The sequence below is a fragment of the Macaca fascicularis genome, chromosome 16 (assembly GCF_037993035.2).
Source record: "Macaca fascicularis isolate 582-1 chromosome 16, T2T-MFA8v1.1".
Lineage (NCBI taxonomy): Eukaryota > Metazoa > Chordata > Mammalia > Primates > Cercopithecidae > Macaca > Macaca fascicularis.
Window position 1 is genome coordinate 6,846,332 of NC_088390.1, and position 19,594 is coordinate 6,865,925.

General features: G+C 41.4%; 1 protein-coding gene across 3 annotated transcripts in view; it reads right to left on the minus strand.

Moving 5' to 3' along the window:
- Positions 1–14,648, minus strand: part of TEKT1 (tektin 1) — a 39,850-nt gene extending 25,202 nt beyond the window's left edge. For 2 of the 3 annotated variants that reach the window (XM_065532645.2, XM_005582693.5), the window contains exons 1-3: positions 14,568–14,648; positions 13,173–13,396; positions 2,484–2,649 (exon numbers count right to left, since the gene is read on the minus strand). In XM_065532645.2, coding sequence (XP_065388717.1) covers positions 2,484–2,649; positions 13,173–13,362 — 356 coding nt within the window. In that variant the 5' untranslated portion in view covers positions 13,363–13,396; positions 14,568–14,648. The remainder of the gene's footprint in view (positions 1–2,483; positions 2,650–13,172; positions 13,397–14,567) is intronic. The other variant, XM_015437548.4, reaches the window with a different exon arrangement.
- Positions 14,649–19,594: the final 4,946 nt, after the last annotated feature.

Genomic DNA, 19,594 nt, shown 5'->3' on the forward strand with positions numbered 1-19,594 from the left:
AACAAACGTGTGCATATGTCTTTATAGTAGAATGATTTATAATTCTTTGGGTATTTACCTAGTAATGGGACTGCTGGGTCAAATGGTAATTCTAGTTCTAGATCCCTGAGGAATCGCCACACTGTCTTCCACAATGGTTGAACTCATTTACACTCCCACCAACAGTGTAAAAGTGTTCGTATTTCTCCATATCCTCTCCAGCATCTGTTGTTTCCTGACTTTTTAATGATTGCCATTCTAACCAGCATGTGATGATATCTCATTGTGATTTTGATTTGCAACCAAATGGATCTTTTTTCCCAAGAAGAAGAAAGTTTAAAATAATAATAATAAATTCAAAGACCTGTTTCCTTCCTTGATCCTCATTCAATGTTTAGACAAACAATTGAATATAGAAAGATGTTTTAGGGTGGGCGCAGTGGCTCACACCTGTAATCCCAGCACTTTGGGAGGCTGAGGCGGGTGGATCACCTGAGGTTGGGAGTTCGAGACCAGCCTGACCAACATGGAGAAACCCTGAATCCACTAAAAATACAAAATTAGCCGTGAGTGGTGGTGCATGCCTGTTATCCCAACTACTCAGGAGGCTGAGGCAGGAGAATCACTTGAACCCAGGAGGTGGAGGTTTCAGTGAGCCGAGATTGCGCCATTGCACTCCAGCCTGGGCAACAAGAGCGAAACTCTGTCTCAAAAAAAAAGACATTTTATAGTAATAATAACTATTAATAGTAATAACACTAATAGTAATATTGCCTCCGCCAGTGAGCACTTACTCTGTGACAGGCATTGTGCTAAGCTTTTTATATATAAACATTCTTTCTTAGCCCTTTCAGGTACTGATGGGGAAACTGAGTTTCAGAGAGATTAAGTGACCTACCCAGTGTCACGGAACTGTGTATCACTTGTGCTTCTAGTCATGATGCCATCCTCCTCCCAAAGTGACCCTGCTGCACGACGTTTTGCTCTTTTTCAACCTTGGAAAGGAGGTTCCCCTACTCACTAGTTGCGTGCCCTTAGCCACTATGTAACCTACCTGTGCCTTGGTTTCCTTTTCTGTAAAATAGGGATCATTATTAGTACTTCATAGGATTGTGGCACAGTACGAATGAGCTGTAAAAGCATAAGCTACAGTACCTGGCACACAGTATATGCTCAATAAACTTAGCAGCCTCTACGTTATCATTATCTTTAGGCTTAGACTTGGGCCAACTGGGTGTTGAGCTCTTTGACGAGCTGCTATTTCTCTTTGCTGCATAGACTTTCTAAATCTGGCTGGGGAGACTGCTGTCTGGTTCCTGCAAAGGATCCTGGTTAAGCTTACGGAAGGAACAGGGCTTTCCAGGAAGACAGCAGCATGGTGCATTTGAGAAACTGCAAGGAGCTCCCCACACCTAAGCACATCCTGCTATTGGGGACGAGATACGGACCCAGAGAGGTCACTGGGGGCTCTATCGTGATGAACCTTGGTTTGCTAAGCTAAGAAGCTTAAAATGTATCTTGACGTCATTGGGGTTTGAAGGATTCTAAGCATGGCGGTGACCTGAAAAAATCTGCATTTGGAAAAGTTCACTGAACAGCCGGTGTGGAGGGTGCACTAGATTATAGGGGACTATGCTAACAGCATGAAGACGTGTTAGGACACTCCAGCTAGGGCTGCGGCAGGACCCAGGTCCGGAAACCAGCATCACCCCAGAGTAGAAAGGATCATTCTACTCACTGGATTTAGAGGAGGGAAACACTAATTAAAAGCACCTTCATATAGTGCTGTCTGGATTACAAAGTGCTTCCGTGTGGCTCAGCATGGGAGAGACATACTGTCCCCCGGGAGCTGTACTGCCTGTTCTCACCTTCTTCCTTGGCAACAGAACCCCTGGAATTTTAGCTGAGCACCTGGCTGCCCAAAGTAAAGCCAATCATTTCGCAGCTTCTGTTGGTGTGGCCATGTGATTAAGTTCTAGTCAACAGGATGCAAATAGAAATGATGAATGTCAGACCCCACTTACTCCTACTTGCTAGAATGTAGACACAATGGCTGGAGCTCCAGCTGCCATCTTAAACCATGAGGTAACATTAAGAGTGAAAGCCATGTGCAGTAGAACAACAAGATAGACAAAGCCTGGAACCCTAAAACTGTGGCCCACCACTCCAACCCTGGACTGACTATCTCTAGACTCTAAATGTAAGAGAGAAAGAAATCGTTTTCTTGAAATTCAATGTCATTTTAGAGTTTTCTGCTACCCACAGCCAAACCTAGTCCTAACATATATTTGAGTTGAGTTACTCAAGAGCAGAGTTGAGGCATGAACTAAGTCCAGTGCCCCTTGCCCTGTCCAGCACCAGGGGCATGCCGGGATAACTTCAGGCTCTAAAAGAACACCTGCTCAGTTGCCATTTCTAACTCACGATCGCGCACAGCCAGCATTTACTACCCAGCATCTCATTTGTCACAACACGTGAATCATTTGAAGGACCTTCGCTCCTACCTGTATGCCAGGCACGTCTCAGTAATGTGCAAGGGCTCTTTCAAGCACTCCAGGGCTTTTTCCAATCTGATCTTATATAGGAGTAGATCATCGGTTACATTCACAAGCTGCTCAAGTTTGTCATCTAACTCCTTCTTCCAGAACCGGACTTCCTCGAGTCTCTGTTCTGAAGCACACAGGGAAGTTACACCAGGGTTAATCTATCCCAAGGTAGCTAACATTCGAATTAGCAACTTGAGGACTGTTGTAAAACTACCTGTGATATGCTCTTTTCCTCTTAGCACTGTGCTACTTGGGGCATCTTTTCATCTTTCTAAATGTTTATTTGCAGGAAGGAAAGGAAGATATATTTTCTTACAGTCCACATCAAATGTGTCATTCTACGCTCACTAGTTCTTTGGTGCCTGCTGTTTTTAATAACTTTTAATTTTATCAAAGATATAAATGTGTGTTGTTTGAAAAGTCAAATAGTATCACAAAGAGTTGAAACTCTCTGACCTGTCCCCACCCATGCCCACCTTCTGGGGGCAGCCACTTTAAACACGCTTATCACTTCTTCTGACATTTGCTTATACTGCTATTCACTCATGATCAGTTTTGATATTATATGTTGATTTCCTAGGATGAAAGATAATGATTTGCTCTTAACCAACTCACACGACATACTTCCATCTCCCAATATAGTTGTATCACCATTTTGTTAAACAATACATAAGTAAACTTATTGTTTATTTACATTTTATAAATATGTAAATGTTATTTATACCTGAGCCCTATCATACACTGTGATACATTTCTTATAAAATTTGCTGTTTTGGGGAGGGGTTAAAATGGCATTTTTGCTTCACTTTCTTTTTTAAATGATAATTAAAGGCAGATTTATTAGGCACTATAAGTAAAAAATGACTATACTAGGAAAACTATATGTTATATATATTTAACTGATAATGAGTAGTTCGGCATTTGGATCTTAAAAGTCATAATGTACTGCTTGTATTGTAGTGTCAGTTTCCACTTCCATAAACTGACCCTGTTTTTTAAAAAAAATGTTATTGTATATATTTGAGGTTTACAACATGACGTTATGAGATAGCAAAATGGGTAGCATAGTGATTGCTTCACTTTCTTTATATTATTAACTTTTTCTCAATATGCCTTTAATATATTCCAACCCATCAAGTAAGCTATCAGTTTTCTTTCTTCCTTGGAGACGTCTCTCCTAGAGCATCTTCTCCTGCTGCAATCTTCTGCTGGATTGGTTCCTCTCTAGTTTGCTGTGTAGCTATCATCCTATGACTTTGCTTCCAGGAATCCCCTTCCTTCTTCTTGTGTTGCTGTCCCGTTTCCTGGATTGTTTTCTTCCTCTTCCTTGATTTACTCTCTCAGTATGCTAACGCATATCCTTCAGTAACTTCCTAAGAAATGGATGCACATGAGGTAAAGTTTTTGAAAACCTGCAAGTCTGCAAATGTCTTTATTCTACCCTCACCATTTCATTCTATTTGGCTGTGCCCTGAGTTACAGTTCGTAACTCTTTTTTATTTAGAATTGTGACTGTGTCCCTCTATTTCCTTCTAATTTCCAGAGTTTCTGTTGAGAAGTCTGATGCCATTGTGATTCCTGATTCTTTGTATGTGACCTGTTTTTTCCACTCTGAAAAATTTTAGTCATCTTTCCATTTTCCTAGTGTCCTGAAATTTCACACTGGTGTCAAACTTATTTAATTGTTGTGCCACATGCCAGACATATACCCTTTGATATGGTTTGGCTCTGCGTCTGCACCCAAATCTCATCTCGAGCTGTAATCCCCACCTGTTGAGGGAGGGACCGGGTGGGAGGTAAATGAATCATTGGGGCAGTTTCCCCCATGCTGTTCTCCTGATAGTGAGTGAGCTCTCCTGAGATCTGATAGTTTTATAAGGGTCTCTTCCCCTTTCACTTTCTCTTCTCTCTCCTGCCACCATGTGAAGAAGGTCCTTGTTTTCTCTTCCCCTTCCACCATGATTGTAAGTTTCCTGAGGTCTCCCTAGCCATGTGGAACTGTGGGTCAATTAAACTTCTTTCCTTTATAAATTACCCAGTCTCCCGGTATTTCTTTATAGCAGCGTGAAAATGAAGTGATACAGAGAATTGGTACTGGAAGTGAGGCACTGCTATAAAGATAACCTGGAAATGTGGTAGTGACTTTGGAGCTGGGTAACAGGCAGAGGTTGGAACAGTGTGGAGAGCTCAGAAGAAGACAGAAAGTTGTGGGAAAGTCTGGAACTTCCTAGAGACTTGTTGAATGGTTTTAATCAAAATGTTGACAGTGATATGGACAATGAAGTCCGGTTCAGGTAGTCTCAGATGGAGATGAGGAACTTATTGGGAACTGGAGCAAAGTTCACTCTTCTTATGCTTTAACAAAGAGACTGGCAGCATTTTGCCCCTGCCCTAGAGATCTGTGGAACTTTGAATTTGAGAGAGATAATCTGAAATTGGAACTTTAAAAGGGAAGCAGAGCATAAAGGTTTAAATAATTTGCAGCCTGATCATGTGGTAGAAAAGAAAAACCCATTTTGAGGGGAGGAATTGAAGCCAGCTGCAGAAATTTGCATAAGTAACAAGAAGCTGAATGCTAATTGCCAAGACAGTGGGCAAAATGTCTCCAGGGCATGTCAGAGATCTTCACAGCAGCCCTTCTTATCACAGACCCAGAGGCCTAGGAGAAAAAAATGGTTTCCTGGGCCAGGCCTAGGACCCTGCTTCCTCATCTTCTTCTTTTTAGATACAGGATCTCACTCCATCACCCAGGCTGGAGTCAGTGGTGCAATCATAGCTCACTGTAACTTTGAATTCCTGGGCTCAAGAGATCCTCCCACCTCAGCCTCCTGGGTAGCTGAGACTACAGGTACACACCACCACACCCACCTAGTTTTCTTATTTTTGTGGAGGCAAAGGTCTCTCTATGTTGCCAAGGCTGATCGGAAACTCCTGGTCTCAATTGATCTTCCCATCTTGGCTTCCCAAAGTGCTGGGATTCCAGGTATGAGCCACCATATCTTCTCCATTTTCTCTATGTACTCTTTCTGAAACTCCTGTTAGTTATTAAGCCTCCCAGATTGAGCCTCTAATTTTCTTGTCTTTTCCTTGCTGTTATTTTTTTTGTTGTCCTTTTTTCCCACTTTCTGGAGATTCTCAACACTTCTTTTGATTTCTAAGATTTTCCTGCTCTTATATTCTTAATTTCTAAGAACGCTTGTTCTCCAAATGTTATCTGTTTTAAAGACTCCTCTGCACATCCCAAGGATGCAATCTCTTCTCTAAATTCTTGATGGATTTGATAGTATATTTCTTCTTTTTCTCTATGCACTGTCTGTCTGCTGAGTTTCTGTGTCTTTTATTATTTGTTTTGGTGTCTGCCATGTTAGGGGCTTTCCTTGATTATTTGGTGATCATCTGATTTAGACCGAGATGCTAAAGTGCTACCTGGAAATGCTGTCTACAGGGACAGTGCTTGTCAACCAGAATGCTTTACTGTAAAGAGTGATCAGGTGAGACCCTGACATCTTGCTGGAGAATCCTCAAATGTTAATATCTATAGATCTTTCCTTTTGGGCCGGTTACTTTCTACTTTCTCTACAGAGAAGTCCTCCAGTCTCCTTCCTGAGGGTAGAAGCCTGGCTACCAATGTCCTAGGAACCAGCTGGAAGAATTACTATGTAGACATAGGAATGAATGAATCACTAAGTAGATATTCATTGAACCCTTTAACCTTTAACCTTCTACTGGAGTGACGGAGAGCCAGAGTGAAGAGGAAGTTCTTTTTAAAGACTTTCAACCAATCTTGTTTCTGGTTCTATCCTGACCCTTCAGCTTCAGAAGTAACTGGACGCATCCAGTTTTGAGCACTGCAAGATTTCTGTAGCACGAATCAACTGGCTTCTTATTGTTCTCTACCCACCCTGACTTTCTGCAGTCCCTAGGTCTGTTACCAGTTGACCTTTGCTTTCTAAAATCTTGATTTCATCATTTGTTTACTGTTGCTTCCTCTTTAACTCTGTGTGTGTGTGTGCGTGTGTGTGTGTGTGTGTGTGTATGTGTGTGTGTCTCAATCTCTCTCATGCTTGGGGCATAGCTTTATTATTATTTGTTAGCTTTACTGTTATTAATTCTTTACTGCTATTTTGTTGCAATTCTAAAAGGAAGAGAAGACAAATGCATGTGCTCAATCCACCACATAGATTGGCGTCCTCCCATTGACACCTTGTAACTGATTTTCACCTCCACTGTGTACCCTCCACTACTCTACTGGACATCTCTTATCTCAAAGGTCACCAATCTTCAAGTCACCAGTCCAAATTTATTTTGGCTCAGCTCTCAGCCTCTTTGACATTAGACAACCACTGATACAATAGAAGACTTCCTTGCCTGTGAAACCTCATCTTTTGGCTTTCATAACCTTGGTTTCATCTTTTTGTTCTTCCACCTGAACTTCTGTTCCTCAGCTCTTCTCTTGGTCCTCTTCAACTCATGTGCCTTTTTCTTCTCTTTCAATACATTCTTTGGGTAATTTAATCTACACTTATGGCTCCCCTTACCCATCTTTATGTGATTACTTCCAGATTTCTAGCGTTACCTCTTAAATTCTAACAGGCTACCCACTGAACTGAACCTTCCAAATTCAAGGTCTTCCTCAGGCTTGGCCCTGCCTCATCTCCCTCTCATCTTCATCATGCTGCTCTTCCTCACATACTCTATACATCAACTTGGACCTCTCTACTCATTCCCCATAAATGTCACACTCATCCTGCCTTTATTATTTTGTCCAAGCTATCTCCTTGACTTCTGTTGTTAAAATTCATTCATAAATCCAACATACATATTATCGAGCACCTTTTCTCTCCATCTTTACTGTCATTGCCTTCATCTAGGCCAGCAACTTACAATAATTTTAGTTACTTGTCTTTTTACTTGTGTTTTGTCTCTCTTGTATAGTAGAATGTATCAGTCTTTTTCAATTTTATACTCCTAAGCATCTAGCACAGGGTCAGACCTATTTGAAGGATGAATGAATGAATGAATGAGCTCTGGTCCCATTAACCAGGATAGGGAACTACAGAAGCAGAAGCAAGTTTTGAAGGACAGTCATGAGTTCATCTTGGGATATACTTATTTTGAGGTGCCTGAAGGAATCTAGGTGGCAATATATAGCAAGTAGTTCTCTATTTCCCCAAAAAGTTCTCATGAGAAATTAGAGTTGAAGATTTCTATTTGCAAACCAATAACACAAAGAAAATAGTGATAAAATTTCTAATGAGGTCATCAAGAGAGATTGCATAGAGGGAAGAGAAGAAAAAGCTAAGAAGACCAAGAACAAAACACTAAAGAACACCAATAGGAAATGAATGGAGAAAGAAGCATCAACAACAGAGAAGAGGAATAAATGGCCAGAGAGAAAGGAAATGAATCAGGAAAAATTTGTGCCATAGAATTCTAAAAGTAACTGGACGCATCCCGTTTTGAGCATCCAGTATTGTAGAGAGGTCAAGTTGGATGAACACTAAGTGAGTGTTAGATTGGGAAATTGAGTAGTCATTGGATGTGACCAGTTGGAAGTGATTTGCCCTCTCCTCCAATCTGACGGTGCTTTATTGGTGCCACTTATGGGATGAATCACACCATATCCTGGGTATCCTGTACTGGACTCATCTCTACTTTCAGACTGCAAGCTCCCCAAGGGCAAGCACCAGTCTGGTGTATCTGTATCATCAGCACCAGCACAGGTACTTGCAAGTTATTTTTAACTTTTTATTGAAATATCAAAAACCTATAGAGGAGTACACATATTATAAAATCATAAAATTCAATGCATTTTCATAGTGAACACACACGTATAACACAGACCCAACTCAAGAAACAGAATATAACTGGCATCCTAGGAGGTCTCTCATGACCCCTTCCAGTTCCTATCATGCCACACACCAAGGTAGACTTCTAACAGTATAGATTAACTTTTCCCTTTTATTTGGTTTGCTTTATTTTACATAAATAGAATAATACAGCACGTACTCATCTGTGTGTCATTTATTTCACTCAACATCTTACTAAGTTTGTAAGAGTCATCTGTAGTGTTGTGTATAGCTGTAGACCACTCATTCTCTTTACTGTAAAGTGTAGCAGATTTATCCATCCTACTGTTGATGAGCATGTGGGTAGTTTTAGTTTGGGGCCATTACAAATGGCACTCCTTTGGCCATTGCAGCATATATATTTGGTAAACATATATTCCTGTATGATAAAACTCTAAAGGTAGAATAACCAGGTGAAAAGTAGGCATATCTTCAACTATAGTCAATACTGCCAAAGCTTTCCAAAGTGATTATAGCAGTTTATATTTCCACCAGCAGAGTATGACAGTACCAGTTGCTCCACATCCTCTTCCCTCTCCTTTCTTTTTGTTCTCTTCCTTCTTTTTAATTGTAGCCATTCCATGGCTGTATAATGGCATCTCAACTTGATTTTAATTTGTATGTCCCTGATGACTCATAAAACTAGAGCACTTCTTCACATGTTCATCGGCTGTTTGAATGTCCTCACTTGTAAGGCGTCTGTCAAGGTTTTGTCCATTTGTTTGTTGAGTTATCTGTCTTTTTCTTTTGTATTCTTAAAAGTTCTTTATATATTCTGAATATGGATTTGTCAGATACATATATTGCAAATATCTTCTCGTACTCTTTAGATTGCTGTTTAGCCTTTTGATGAGGTGTTTTTGTTAAACGAAAGTTCTTCATTTTAATATAGTTCAATGTATTATTTTTCTTTTCTATGAATGGCTCTTTTCAGTCCTGCTTAAGAATAAGAAATCTTTACCTTCTCCAAGTCATAAAGATCATAAAGATATTTTCCCCTAAGTGATGATTGTTTCACCTTTCCCATTTAGATATACACTCCACTTAGATTTGCAGATAGATAGATAGATGATAGATAGATAGATAGATAGATAGATAGATAGATAGATAGATAGATAGAAAGAAAATACAAGTTAGGGGTTGGAATATCTTTTTTTTTTTTTTTTTTTTTTTTTGAGATGGAGTCTTGCTCTGTCGCCCAGGCTGGAATGCAGTGGCGCAATCTCGGTTCACTGCAACCTCCACCTCCCAGGTTCCCGCCATTCTCCTGCCTCAGCCTCCAGAGTAGCTGGGACTACAGGCGCCTGCCACCACGCCTGGCTAATTTTTTGTATTTTTAGTAGAGACAGGGTTTCACCGTGTTAGCCAGGATGGTCTCGATCTCCTGACCTTGTGATCCTCCCGCCTTGGCCTCCCAAAGCGCTGGGATTACAGGCATGAGCCACTGCGCCCAGCCGGAATGTCATTGTTTTATATGAATATCTAATTGGCCAATTAGAAAAGGCTCTCCTTTTCCCATTACACTGTAGTGTTGCTTTGTCATACTCAGATGAATGTGTGTGGGTTTGTTTGTGGACTCTGTCATGTTTCATTGGTCAACAGGTCTCTCCCCACTTATACTTTGCTGTCTCAGTTGCCATAGCTTTGTCACAGCTCTCAGTACCTATGGTAGAAGTCTTCCAACTGTGTTCTTCTTTAAGATAGTTGTGCCTATTTTTTTTATTTTCTTTCTTTTGAGATGGCTTCTCGCTCTTGTCGCCCAGGCTGGAGTGCAGTGGCACGATCTTGGCTCACTGCAACCTCCGCCTGCCTGCCGGGTTCAAGCAATTCTCCTGCCTCAGCCTCCTGAGTAGCTGGAATTACAGGTGCGCACCACCATGCCCAGCTACTTCTTTTATACTTTTAGTAGAGACAGGGTTTCGCTATGTTGGTCAGGCTGGTCTCAAACTCCTGACCTCAGGTGATCCACCTGCCTCAGCCCCCCAAAGTGCTGGGATTACAGGCATGAGCCACTGCACCCAGCCTAGTTCCTATTCTTGATGCTTTGCATTTCCATATGAATTTTAGAAGCAGTTTGCCAATTTCACCATAAAACCGCTGAGATTTGCATTAGCACTGCATTGAATCTATAGATTAATTTTTGAAGGGAATCAACACTTTTAAATACTAGGCTTTCCAATTCATTAACTCATAAATCCCTGCATTTACTAAGAGTTTCTTTAATTTCTTGCAAAAATGATTTTTCAGTGCAAAACACTTGCACATCTTTTGCTAGATTCATTCCTACGTATTTGATTTTTTAATGCCTAATGGCTAATTTTTAAAATGATTCAATGAATCAATGAAGGTTCACTTTTTCCCATATATACTGAAACACAGTATTGTAAAAATGAATAATGCCTTCTCTTTTTTCTTTTGAGACAGAGTCTCGCTCTGTCACCCAGGCTGGAGTGCAGTGGCGCGATCTTGGCTCACTGCAACCTCCATCTCCTGGGTTCAAACGATTCTCCTGCCTCAGCCTCCTGTGTAGCTGGGACTACAGATGCGTGCCACCACACCCGATACATTTTTTGTATTTTTAGTAGAGACAGGGTTTCACTGTGTTAGCCAGGATGGGCTCGATCTCCTGACCTCGTGATCTGCCCACCTCATCCTCCCAAAGTGCTGGAATTATAGGCCTGAGCCACCACACCCAGGTGCCTTCTCATTTTTAACACCTATCTATTTGCACAATTATTTAGAACAGGCCTATCTGCAGGGTGGTATCAATGTAAGGGTCAACCTATAAGGAGAGCCTAACATCTAACATTGCTGACCTGAATGAAAGTTTAGTTTATTGGAAATTAGAAACTACAGTCCTCAGACCAGGTTTGATCCACAAATGTGTTTGTACAGCTGGCCCAGTGTTATAAATAAATTAAATCAGTTACCAACATTGAAAACGTGAATAAATTCCAGCTTTCCAGATTTTCTTGAAAAAAAAAAAAAAATCCAACAATTAGGCAACACTGGGCCCATGTTCTTTCTTGGAAGAAATGGGTTGAAATCGAGTAGCACCTTCCTCCTTAGATGGGGCACATGTTCTCCAGGTCCCCACAGTCTCTACTAAACCCTAATGCCTTACACCCAACCCCTATGCTACCTGCTTGGTCCCTGTAGATAGTTGAGTTGGTGACCCCTGGTTAATCCCTTTTTGGCATTTATGAGATATTGGTTGTTTGTTTTGTTTTATGTTTATTTTTGTTTTGATTATTTAAGGACACTATCTTTTGTTTTAATGTGCTTTCCTGAGATCTTTGCTAAAGAACACTACCTTTTAAATACTGTGTTAGGCCAGGTACAGTGGCTCGCGCCTGTAATCCCAGCACTTTGGGAGGCCGAGGCAGGTGGATCACCTGAGGTCAGGAGTTCAAGACCAGCCTGGCCAACATGGTGAAACTCCATCTGTACTGAAAATACAAAAATTAGCCAGGTGTGATGGCGTATGTCTGTAATCCAAGCTACTCGGGAGGCTGAGGCAGGAGAAGCTCTTGAACCTGGAAGGCAGAGATTGCAGTGAGCTGAGATTGTGCCACTGTACTCTGGCCTGGGTGATGCAGCGAGACTCTGTCTCAAGAAATTTAAATAAACATAAATAAGTACTGTTTTAAGTAAGGAATTGTCAAGAGGAAATGACTCTTCTTTTAAGACTCAAGTAAATGTTCTTCTCTAGAAAAACTTTTCCAGTGTTTCATGTCTACTCCACCCCTGTCTTTGTTCCCCCACCCCAGCACCTATCTGGTTATACAATTGTCCCTTGGTATCCTCGGAGGATTTGTTCCAGAGTCCCTGACAGATACCAAAATCCATGGATGCTCAAGTCTTTTATACAAAATGGTGTAGTGTTTGCATTTAACCTATGCACATCCTCCCATGTACTTTCCTTTTCTCTTTTCCTTCTTTCTTCCCTCTTTCTTTTTCTTTCTTTCTTTCTTTCTTTCTTTCTTTCTTTCTTTCTTTCTTTCTTTCTTTCTTTCTCTCTCTCTCTCTCTCTCTCTCTCCCTCCCTCCCTTCCTTCCTTCCTTCCTTCCTTCCTTCCTTTCTTCCTTTCTTTCTCTCTTTCTCTCTTTCTTTCTTCTTTTCTTTTTCTATTTTTTTTAAGAAACAGGGTCTTGCTGTATCACCCAGGGTGGGCTCTAACTGCTGGACTCACGCGATCCTACTGCCTCAGCCCTCCAAGTAGCTAGGACTCCTAGCAGCTGCTACCACACCCAGCCAGTATACTTTAAATCATCTCCAGCTTACTTATAATACCTAATACAATGCAAACACTATGTAAATAGTTGTTGAACTGTATTGTTTCTATATGTATTTTTAATTGTTGTATTGTTATCTTTTATTGGTTTTTTTCCTAAGTATTTTGGACCTACAATTGGCTGAACCCATGGATACGAAGTGCTGACTGTATTCTGATGATTAATTTTTTTGTCTTTATCCTCTTCAAGCTAAAAGCCCCTACAAAGCAGAGATTCTGATCATTCCCTGTGATATGCCTCGTGTGTAGTATATAGATGCCCATAGATGCTCAATAACTGTGCATCAAATCAACAAATAAATGAATGATGGGTGGCTGAAAATCAGACTGGGTTACCTTGTGTCTATCTTAGGGCAGTGAACTTAAACATAGAATCTGGGGAATACACTCGATTTTCTCTAATACTCAAGAATAATACGTTGCCACACCTGAACATGACACTATAGCTAAGCTCATCAGCCTCATCCTAGCATGTTCGCGAATATGCCAAGCATGTTTTCTTACCTAGTTTCTTGTTCACATCACTTTGAGATTTTCTTGTAGTCTTTCCAATTTCATCCACAAGCCTCTGGCTTTCTGCGACCAGGCGTTCCGATCGGGACCTTTGGGCATCTGCTCTGTGGTACTGGTTCTTGTTAGCAATGTGCCACTCTGAGGGCAGGAACTTGGGCGGAGGTTGTAATAGTTTAGCCATTTGAGGTTTCCAAAGTCCGGATCAGAGGTAGACTCTTTTAGATTAAATGAAAGCAATTTGTCCTTTTTATGTCAATTTTTATTAAAGCATGACATACATATGGAAAGTTGAATAAATCATGATCTGTACACAAAATGAATCCACCTGTGTAGCTGGCACCCAAACCAAGAAACAAGCATTACCGGCATCTCTAATCTCTTCCCAGTAACTCCACCTCAAGCCCCTCAGGGTAACCAGTATCCTGACTTTTAACACTACAAATTCGTTTTGCTGTTTTTGAATTTAACATAAATGGAATCATACTGTGTGTATTATTTTGTATCTGACTGCTTTAGCTCAACATTAGAACTGCGAGGTCGTGGAGTAATGTTCTGCCAAACAGATGAACCCAGACATGTTTTCTAGGAGAAGAAGAGGAAGAGGAAGAGGAAGAGGAAGAAGAAGAAGAAGAAGAAGAGGAAGAGGAAGAGGAGGAGGAGGAGGAAGAGTAGGAGGAGAAAGAGGAGGAGGAGGAGAAGGAGGAGGAGGAGAAAGAGAAGGAGGAGGAGAAGGAGGAGGAGGAGGAAGAGGAGGAGGAGGAAGAAGAAGAAGAGGAAGAGGAAGAAGAAGAAGAAATGTGACGTGTAAACTGACAACTGGGTATCGAACCTGTTCAACACGTAAAAGAATCTAAAAACTTCCAGGACAAAGGAAAGTAGAGGACAGGAAGGGGAACAACACAGGGGAAGCCAGCTGGCAGAAGCTGTCGGCAATGGAAACACTAAAATTACCCACTTCATCTCCATACAACTCTGATGGACCGTGAGAACTGTCTTCCTCAGATAGGGCTGAAATCTGCCCCCAATTCCAACTCTACCTCAAAGTCTGAGCCGCTGCTTTTAGGGGCCTCTGGATCTCTGAAGCCTTCACATATGTAAGGATGAAACTAGAGTCAGATCTTGACCAGGCTGAGAACCGCAGCCCACCCAGCCCCCTCAGACAACATGGAGTTTCTCCATTTCTTCCTAGTCCAGTCCCTTTTATGACTTCTACCAAATTTATCTGAGTGTGGAGCCCAGCATTTAACCCAAGACTCCTGGATAAGTCTGAGTAGTCCCCAGAGAGGTGGGGACCTAAATTAGGGCTCATCCCCACGCCATGAGGATTTGGTTAGGCGGGGAGGGTTGCGGGTGGGGGTCGGTGGGGTAGGGTCAAGGTTTACTTACCTCAGCGCCACACAGAACCACTTCGCAAGCTCGGGATGGGAGCCTCCTTACCCTAAATGGAGCTTCCAGCTCTTGCAGAACAAAGAGGTAAACATCGCGGTCTCCATGACAACAAGTGACGCGTTGCCAGGGCAAAGAGGGCGGGTTCCGCCCCGAGCAGCCTTGCCTCAGTGGCTTGGCGCAGGCGCAAATTCTGCGGACTCCAGAGCCAGAGACCCGGGAGTGTGGCGTGTGAGAAGGGTAAGGCCAGATGCTCTGGCCACCTCAACCTACCGCGAAGACGCGGGTCACCAAGCAGAATACAGCAGCCAAAGCCCCGAGCTGGGAGTCAGGAGACCTGCGTCCAGTCCGGGCCCTCCCGCAGGCCGAATCATCTCGGGTCGCGCTGTACCCCGGGTCTCGGACTCCCCGGGTATACAGCGGGGTTGGGCTGGGTGATGCCTCCAGGCCCTCGCAGTGGCAGGTGAAATTGAGGGTTAAAAATCAGGAAAGCAAGTTGATGGATTATGTAAGCTCCAATGAGTTTCCTCCAGCGTTTGTATAGGTCTGTTACCACCACTGGCTTATTTCTGCGTGGGACGCCCGATAGGGCACTCCCTGAGGGTAGGTGTGAGTAGGACGCCTTCAGACAAACACTCCAGAAGTCACTCTACATCCACTAGGAGATGGAAAATATGGGAGAAAAATTAAATCAGAGGGGATAGGTCCAGAAGATTTAATATTTGTCAAGTAGGACTTCCAGAAGGAAAGAAAAAAAAATGGCAAAACAATTATGAAGGTGAGAGACATAACCTGAGCTGAAGACTCAAGTCTTTAGATTAATGACCCAAGGCCGGGCGCGGTGTCTCACGCCTGTAATCCCAGCACTTTGGGAGGCCCAGGAGGGCGGATCACGAGGTCAGGAGATAGAGACCATCCTGGAAAACATGATGAAACCCTGTCTCTAATTTAAAAAATACAAAAAAATTAGCCAGGCATGGTGGTGGGCAGCTGTAGTCTCAGCTACTCGGGAGGCTGAGGCAGGAGAATAGCGTGAACCTGGAAGGCGGAGCTTGCAGTGAGCTGAGATTGCGCCATTGCACCTCCAGCCTGGGCGGCAGAGCCAGAAAAAAAAAAAAAAAAAAAAAAAAGATTAACGACCCACCTGAAATTAACACACACACGCCCACTCCTTACTTATAGTCCTCCCTGTGGATTATACATATAATCCATATAGTGATTAGCTCCAGGATCCCTCTCAGATACCACAATCTGCAGATTCTCAAGTCTCTTATATAAAGTGCTGTAGTATTTGTATATAACCTATGCATATCCCTAGATAGACATACTTTACATCATCTCTAGATTGCTGCAATACCAAATACAATGTCTAATACAATACTTAATACACTGCCTAATGCAATACATAATACAATACCTAAACCAATGCCTAATACCTAATACAATACCTAATAGAATGCCTACTACCTAATACAGTACCTAATACAATATCTAATACAATGTCTAATACAATACTCAATGCAATATCTAATACATTATACAACATCTAATACCTAATATAATACCTAATACAATGCCTAATACAATGTCTAATACAATACTTAATACAATGCCTAACAATGCCTACTCGTCACTTCATTCGCATGGATTCAACACAGCACTCAGAGCGCAACAAATTCAAGTTTTGCTTTTTGGAACTTTGTGGAATTTTTTTCCTGAATATTTTTGATTTGCGTGTGATTGCATCCAAGGATGTAGAATCCACGGATATGAAGGGCCAACTTTATATTTATAACTATTCTGGTGGAATTTCTTAATTCAAAGAACAGGGAGAAAAAGAAAGAATAGGTATCAAGCGTTTCATCTCTAACACAGGTTGCTAGAAATGATGGTTGCTAGAAATGATGCTAGAATAATGCCTTCAAAATTCTATAGAAAATTATTTCCAATCTGGGATTCTACAACCAGTCAAAGCATTTCATGTATGAGAGCAAAATGAGGACTTCTTTGGACATGCCAGTATTCAAAACGGTGAGCTGTACATTCTTTATGGAAAAAAAAAATAGAGCAAAAGTGAAAAATCCAGAAAGAAGAAGACATTGGATATTTGGATATAAGACATAGTGGAATCGACCCAGCTGTGTGCTGAAAACAAGGCTCAGTGTAATAGCTGTAGAACTAAAAAGCAATCAGTCCAAATTACAACTAAAAGTCCAAAGAAGTTTTGAAGAACATCTTTAAGAGGAGTTTTACAAACTATGATTCATAACCCAGAAGTATAACCACGTGGGGAGTTGAAATTATGTCTCTTCTGATCGATAAAAAGTAGATAAACGATGTCAGGCTCCATGCTGCATGCCTGAAGTGCCGTCACTTGGGATGCCTGGGAGGGATGGCTTGAGCTCAGGAGTTTGAGACTGCAGTGAGCTCTGATCACACCACTGTACTCCAACTTGGGTGACACAGATCCCTGTCTATTAAAATATTTTTTAATTTTTATGAGTTAAAAAATACACAAATACAAATTCTGAGAAAAGTTAAAAGCTGCACAAGGGCCGGGCATGGTGGCTCACACCTGTCATCTTGGCACTTTCGGAGGCCAAGGCGGGAGGATTGCTTGAGCTCAGAAGTTCAAGACCGGATTGGGCAACATGGTAAGACCCTGTCTCTAAAAACCTAAAAATAAATAAAAAATAAAAACCTGCAGAAGAAAGTTATAAGTATGAAGAACATTAAATTTTGATGTCATTTTCAGAATAGTATATGAAATACAAGAGATGGTGCCAAAAGTCACCATGCCCTTCATGATCATCCCAGCTGAACTCATTCATTCTCTGAACTCATTCATTCTCTGAACTCATTCATTCTCTGAACTCATTCATTGATTTGTTCCATAAAGATTTGTTGACCACTCTCTGAACTCGTTCTCTGAAATCACTCATTCATTAATTTGTCCACATACCTATTGAACATCTATGAAGTATCAAGACCTGTGCTAGACACTAAGGATAGATGAAGATAAAACACAGTCTCTGCCTTCTGTGGAGATTACAGATGCACAGCTGTTGACACAGCTGTTCGATTCTACATCTAGGGATTTATCCTACAGATACATCTGCACATGTGCAAAATGATGTAACTGTGTGGAAAAAGTTATTCATTGCAAAGTTGTTCTTAGTAGGAAAAAATTTAAATATCCCAAATGTCCACCAAGAGGAGACTGGTTAAATACATTATGAAACAGTCATAGAGTATTTTTTACTGTAAAATATATAATTAGAAATCTTTTTTACATCTCTTTGATATGGCGTGACCAACAAGATCTATTAAATGAAAAAAGCAAGGTTCCGAGGAATCATACATATAATATTTTACCATTGTGATGATAGAAAATGGTAGAATGTAATTGTTTGTGTACCCATAGAATTTCTCCAGACAGATACATAAGAAACTGGTAACACTGGTTGCTGGAAAGAGATCTGGTTGGCCGGGATGTGGAGAGGAAAGGAGACTTTACTGAATAATCTTCTGCCTTTTGAGAGTTGTACAATACATTATCTCTTTTAAAAGAATATAAAAATGCAGAAACTCTATAATAAATGATTTAAGTAAACAAATGACACAAATAGGGCAGCTGCTAAAAGAGCAGGAGGTGTGAGAGCATTGAGACAAAGCTAACTAGTCATTTTGAAACCAGAAGAATTCGGAGGGAAATGAACAGAGGCAGTATGTCTAGGAGACGACACACTTAGCCAGGGGCCTGAAGACTGGCTTCCAGCTCAGATCTCACCACGGATGAGCCTCAGGTTTCCCATCCATGATAAATCTGTCATGCTCTCCTGAGCATTTTATGGATGCAAAAGTGCTACCCAAACGTCAGATCTTATTCACTTCCCAAACATCAGATCTTACTCACTTCTTGTTTAACTTTCATACAGTGGCCACTATGACCCTTGACCTCTGTTTTGCTAGCACTGCCAGTGGTATTGGAATCCGTGTCAACTTCCTCACTGAACTGGACCTGGATAAGGGGGAAAAACTTCCCTCATATGAGGGTATTGGTAAGATGTGAATTGTTTTCCATCTTCAGTTTCACTGTGGAACAGTGAGTTCATTGATAACAGTGAGTTCATTGATAAGAACCAGCCTTTTATTCTCGCTACGCCTTATAATAAGTATCAATATCACAGGCCATTGTATGAAGCTGGGCATTCAAGACCCCAGTGTCCTGGGTCTGTAGCAGGGACTGAGTCCCCTGTTACATGATGCTATCCCCAAATTAGCAGTTAACAAACATGATAACTTAAAAGCTTATCATTGGAATTTTAACCTACCAAATAACTGTGGTGTGCTTTTAAGAGGCCCTTAGGAGAATAAGAGGATATAAAGCATGAGCTTCCCCTTTGAAATAACAGATTTTCACTGTCAGTAAGGATGAAGAGATGTTCTCCACCATCTTTCTTTCAGATGGTCACAGCCAATCAACAAGGAAGAAAAAAATGGGAAAGATTCAAAGGACGCTGATCAATTACAGGACTGTATGGCACACACCAGGATGTCCCAGCACAGTTCACAAATGAGGCCCCATTCAGGGTCCCTATCTCTCGTTTCTAGAATGTGGTTTTTCTCTGTAATTGACACCACAGTACAAAATAAATCAAAATCCTGAGGCTAGAAACATGATAGTCAAGAATATGTGAACAGGTATTTATTTCTACGGGTCTTCACGAAATGTTCAAGTAGCATGCTTGTGGTATAGAATTAAATTGTGAAATGCTTCCTGTTTCTCAAAGGATCACCATCGCCACCATTTATCAAGCACATATTATGTGCCAGGCACTGTGCTCAATACTTTGGAGATCTTATCCCGTTTAATCTACACACAGCCCTTTAGGGAAGCTATGATTAATGACCCAATTTTTTAGAAGAGAGGAGGCACAAAGAAGTTACTTACAGCTACTAAATGGGAGAACAGGGATTTTAATTACCTGACCCCAGAGTCTGTAATGTTAACCACTATTCCCATT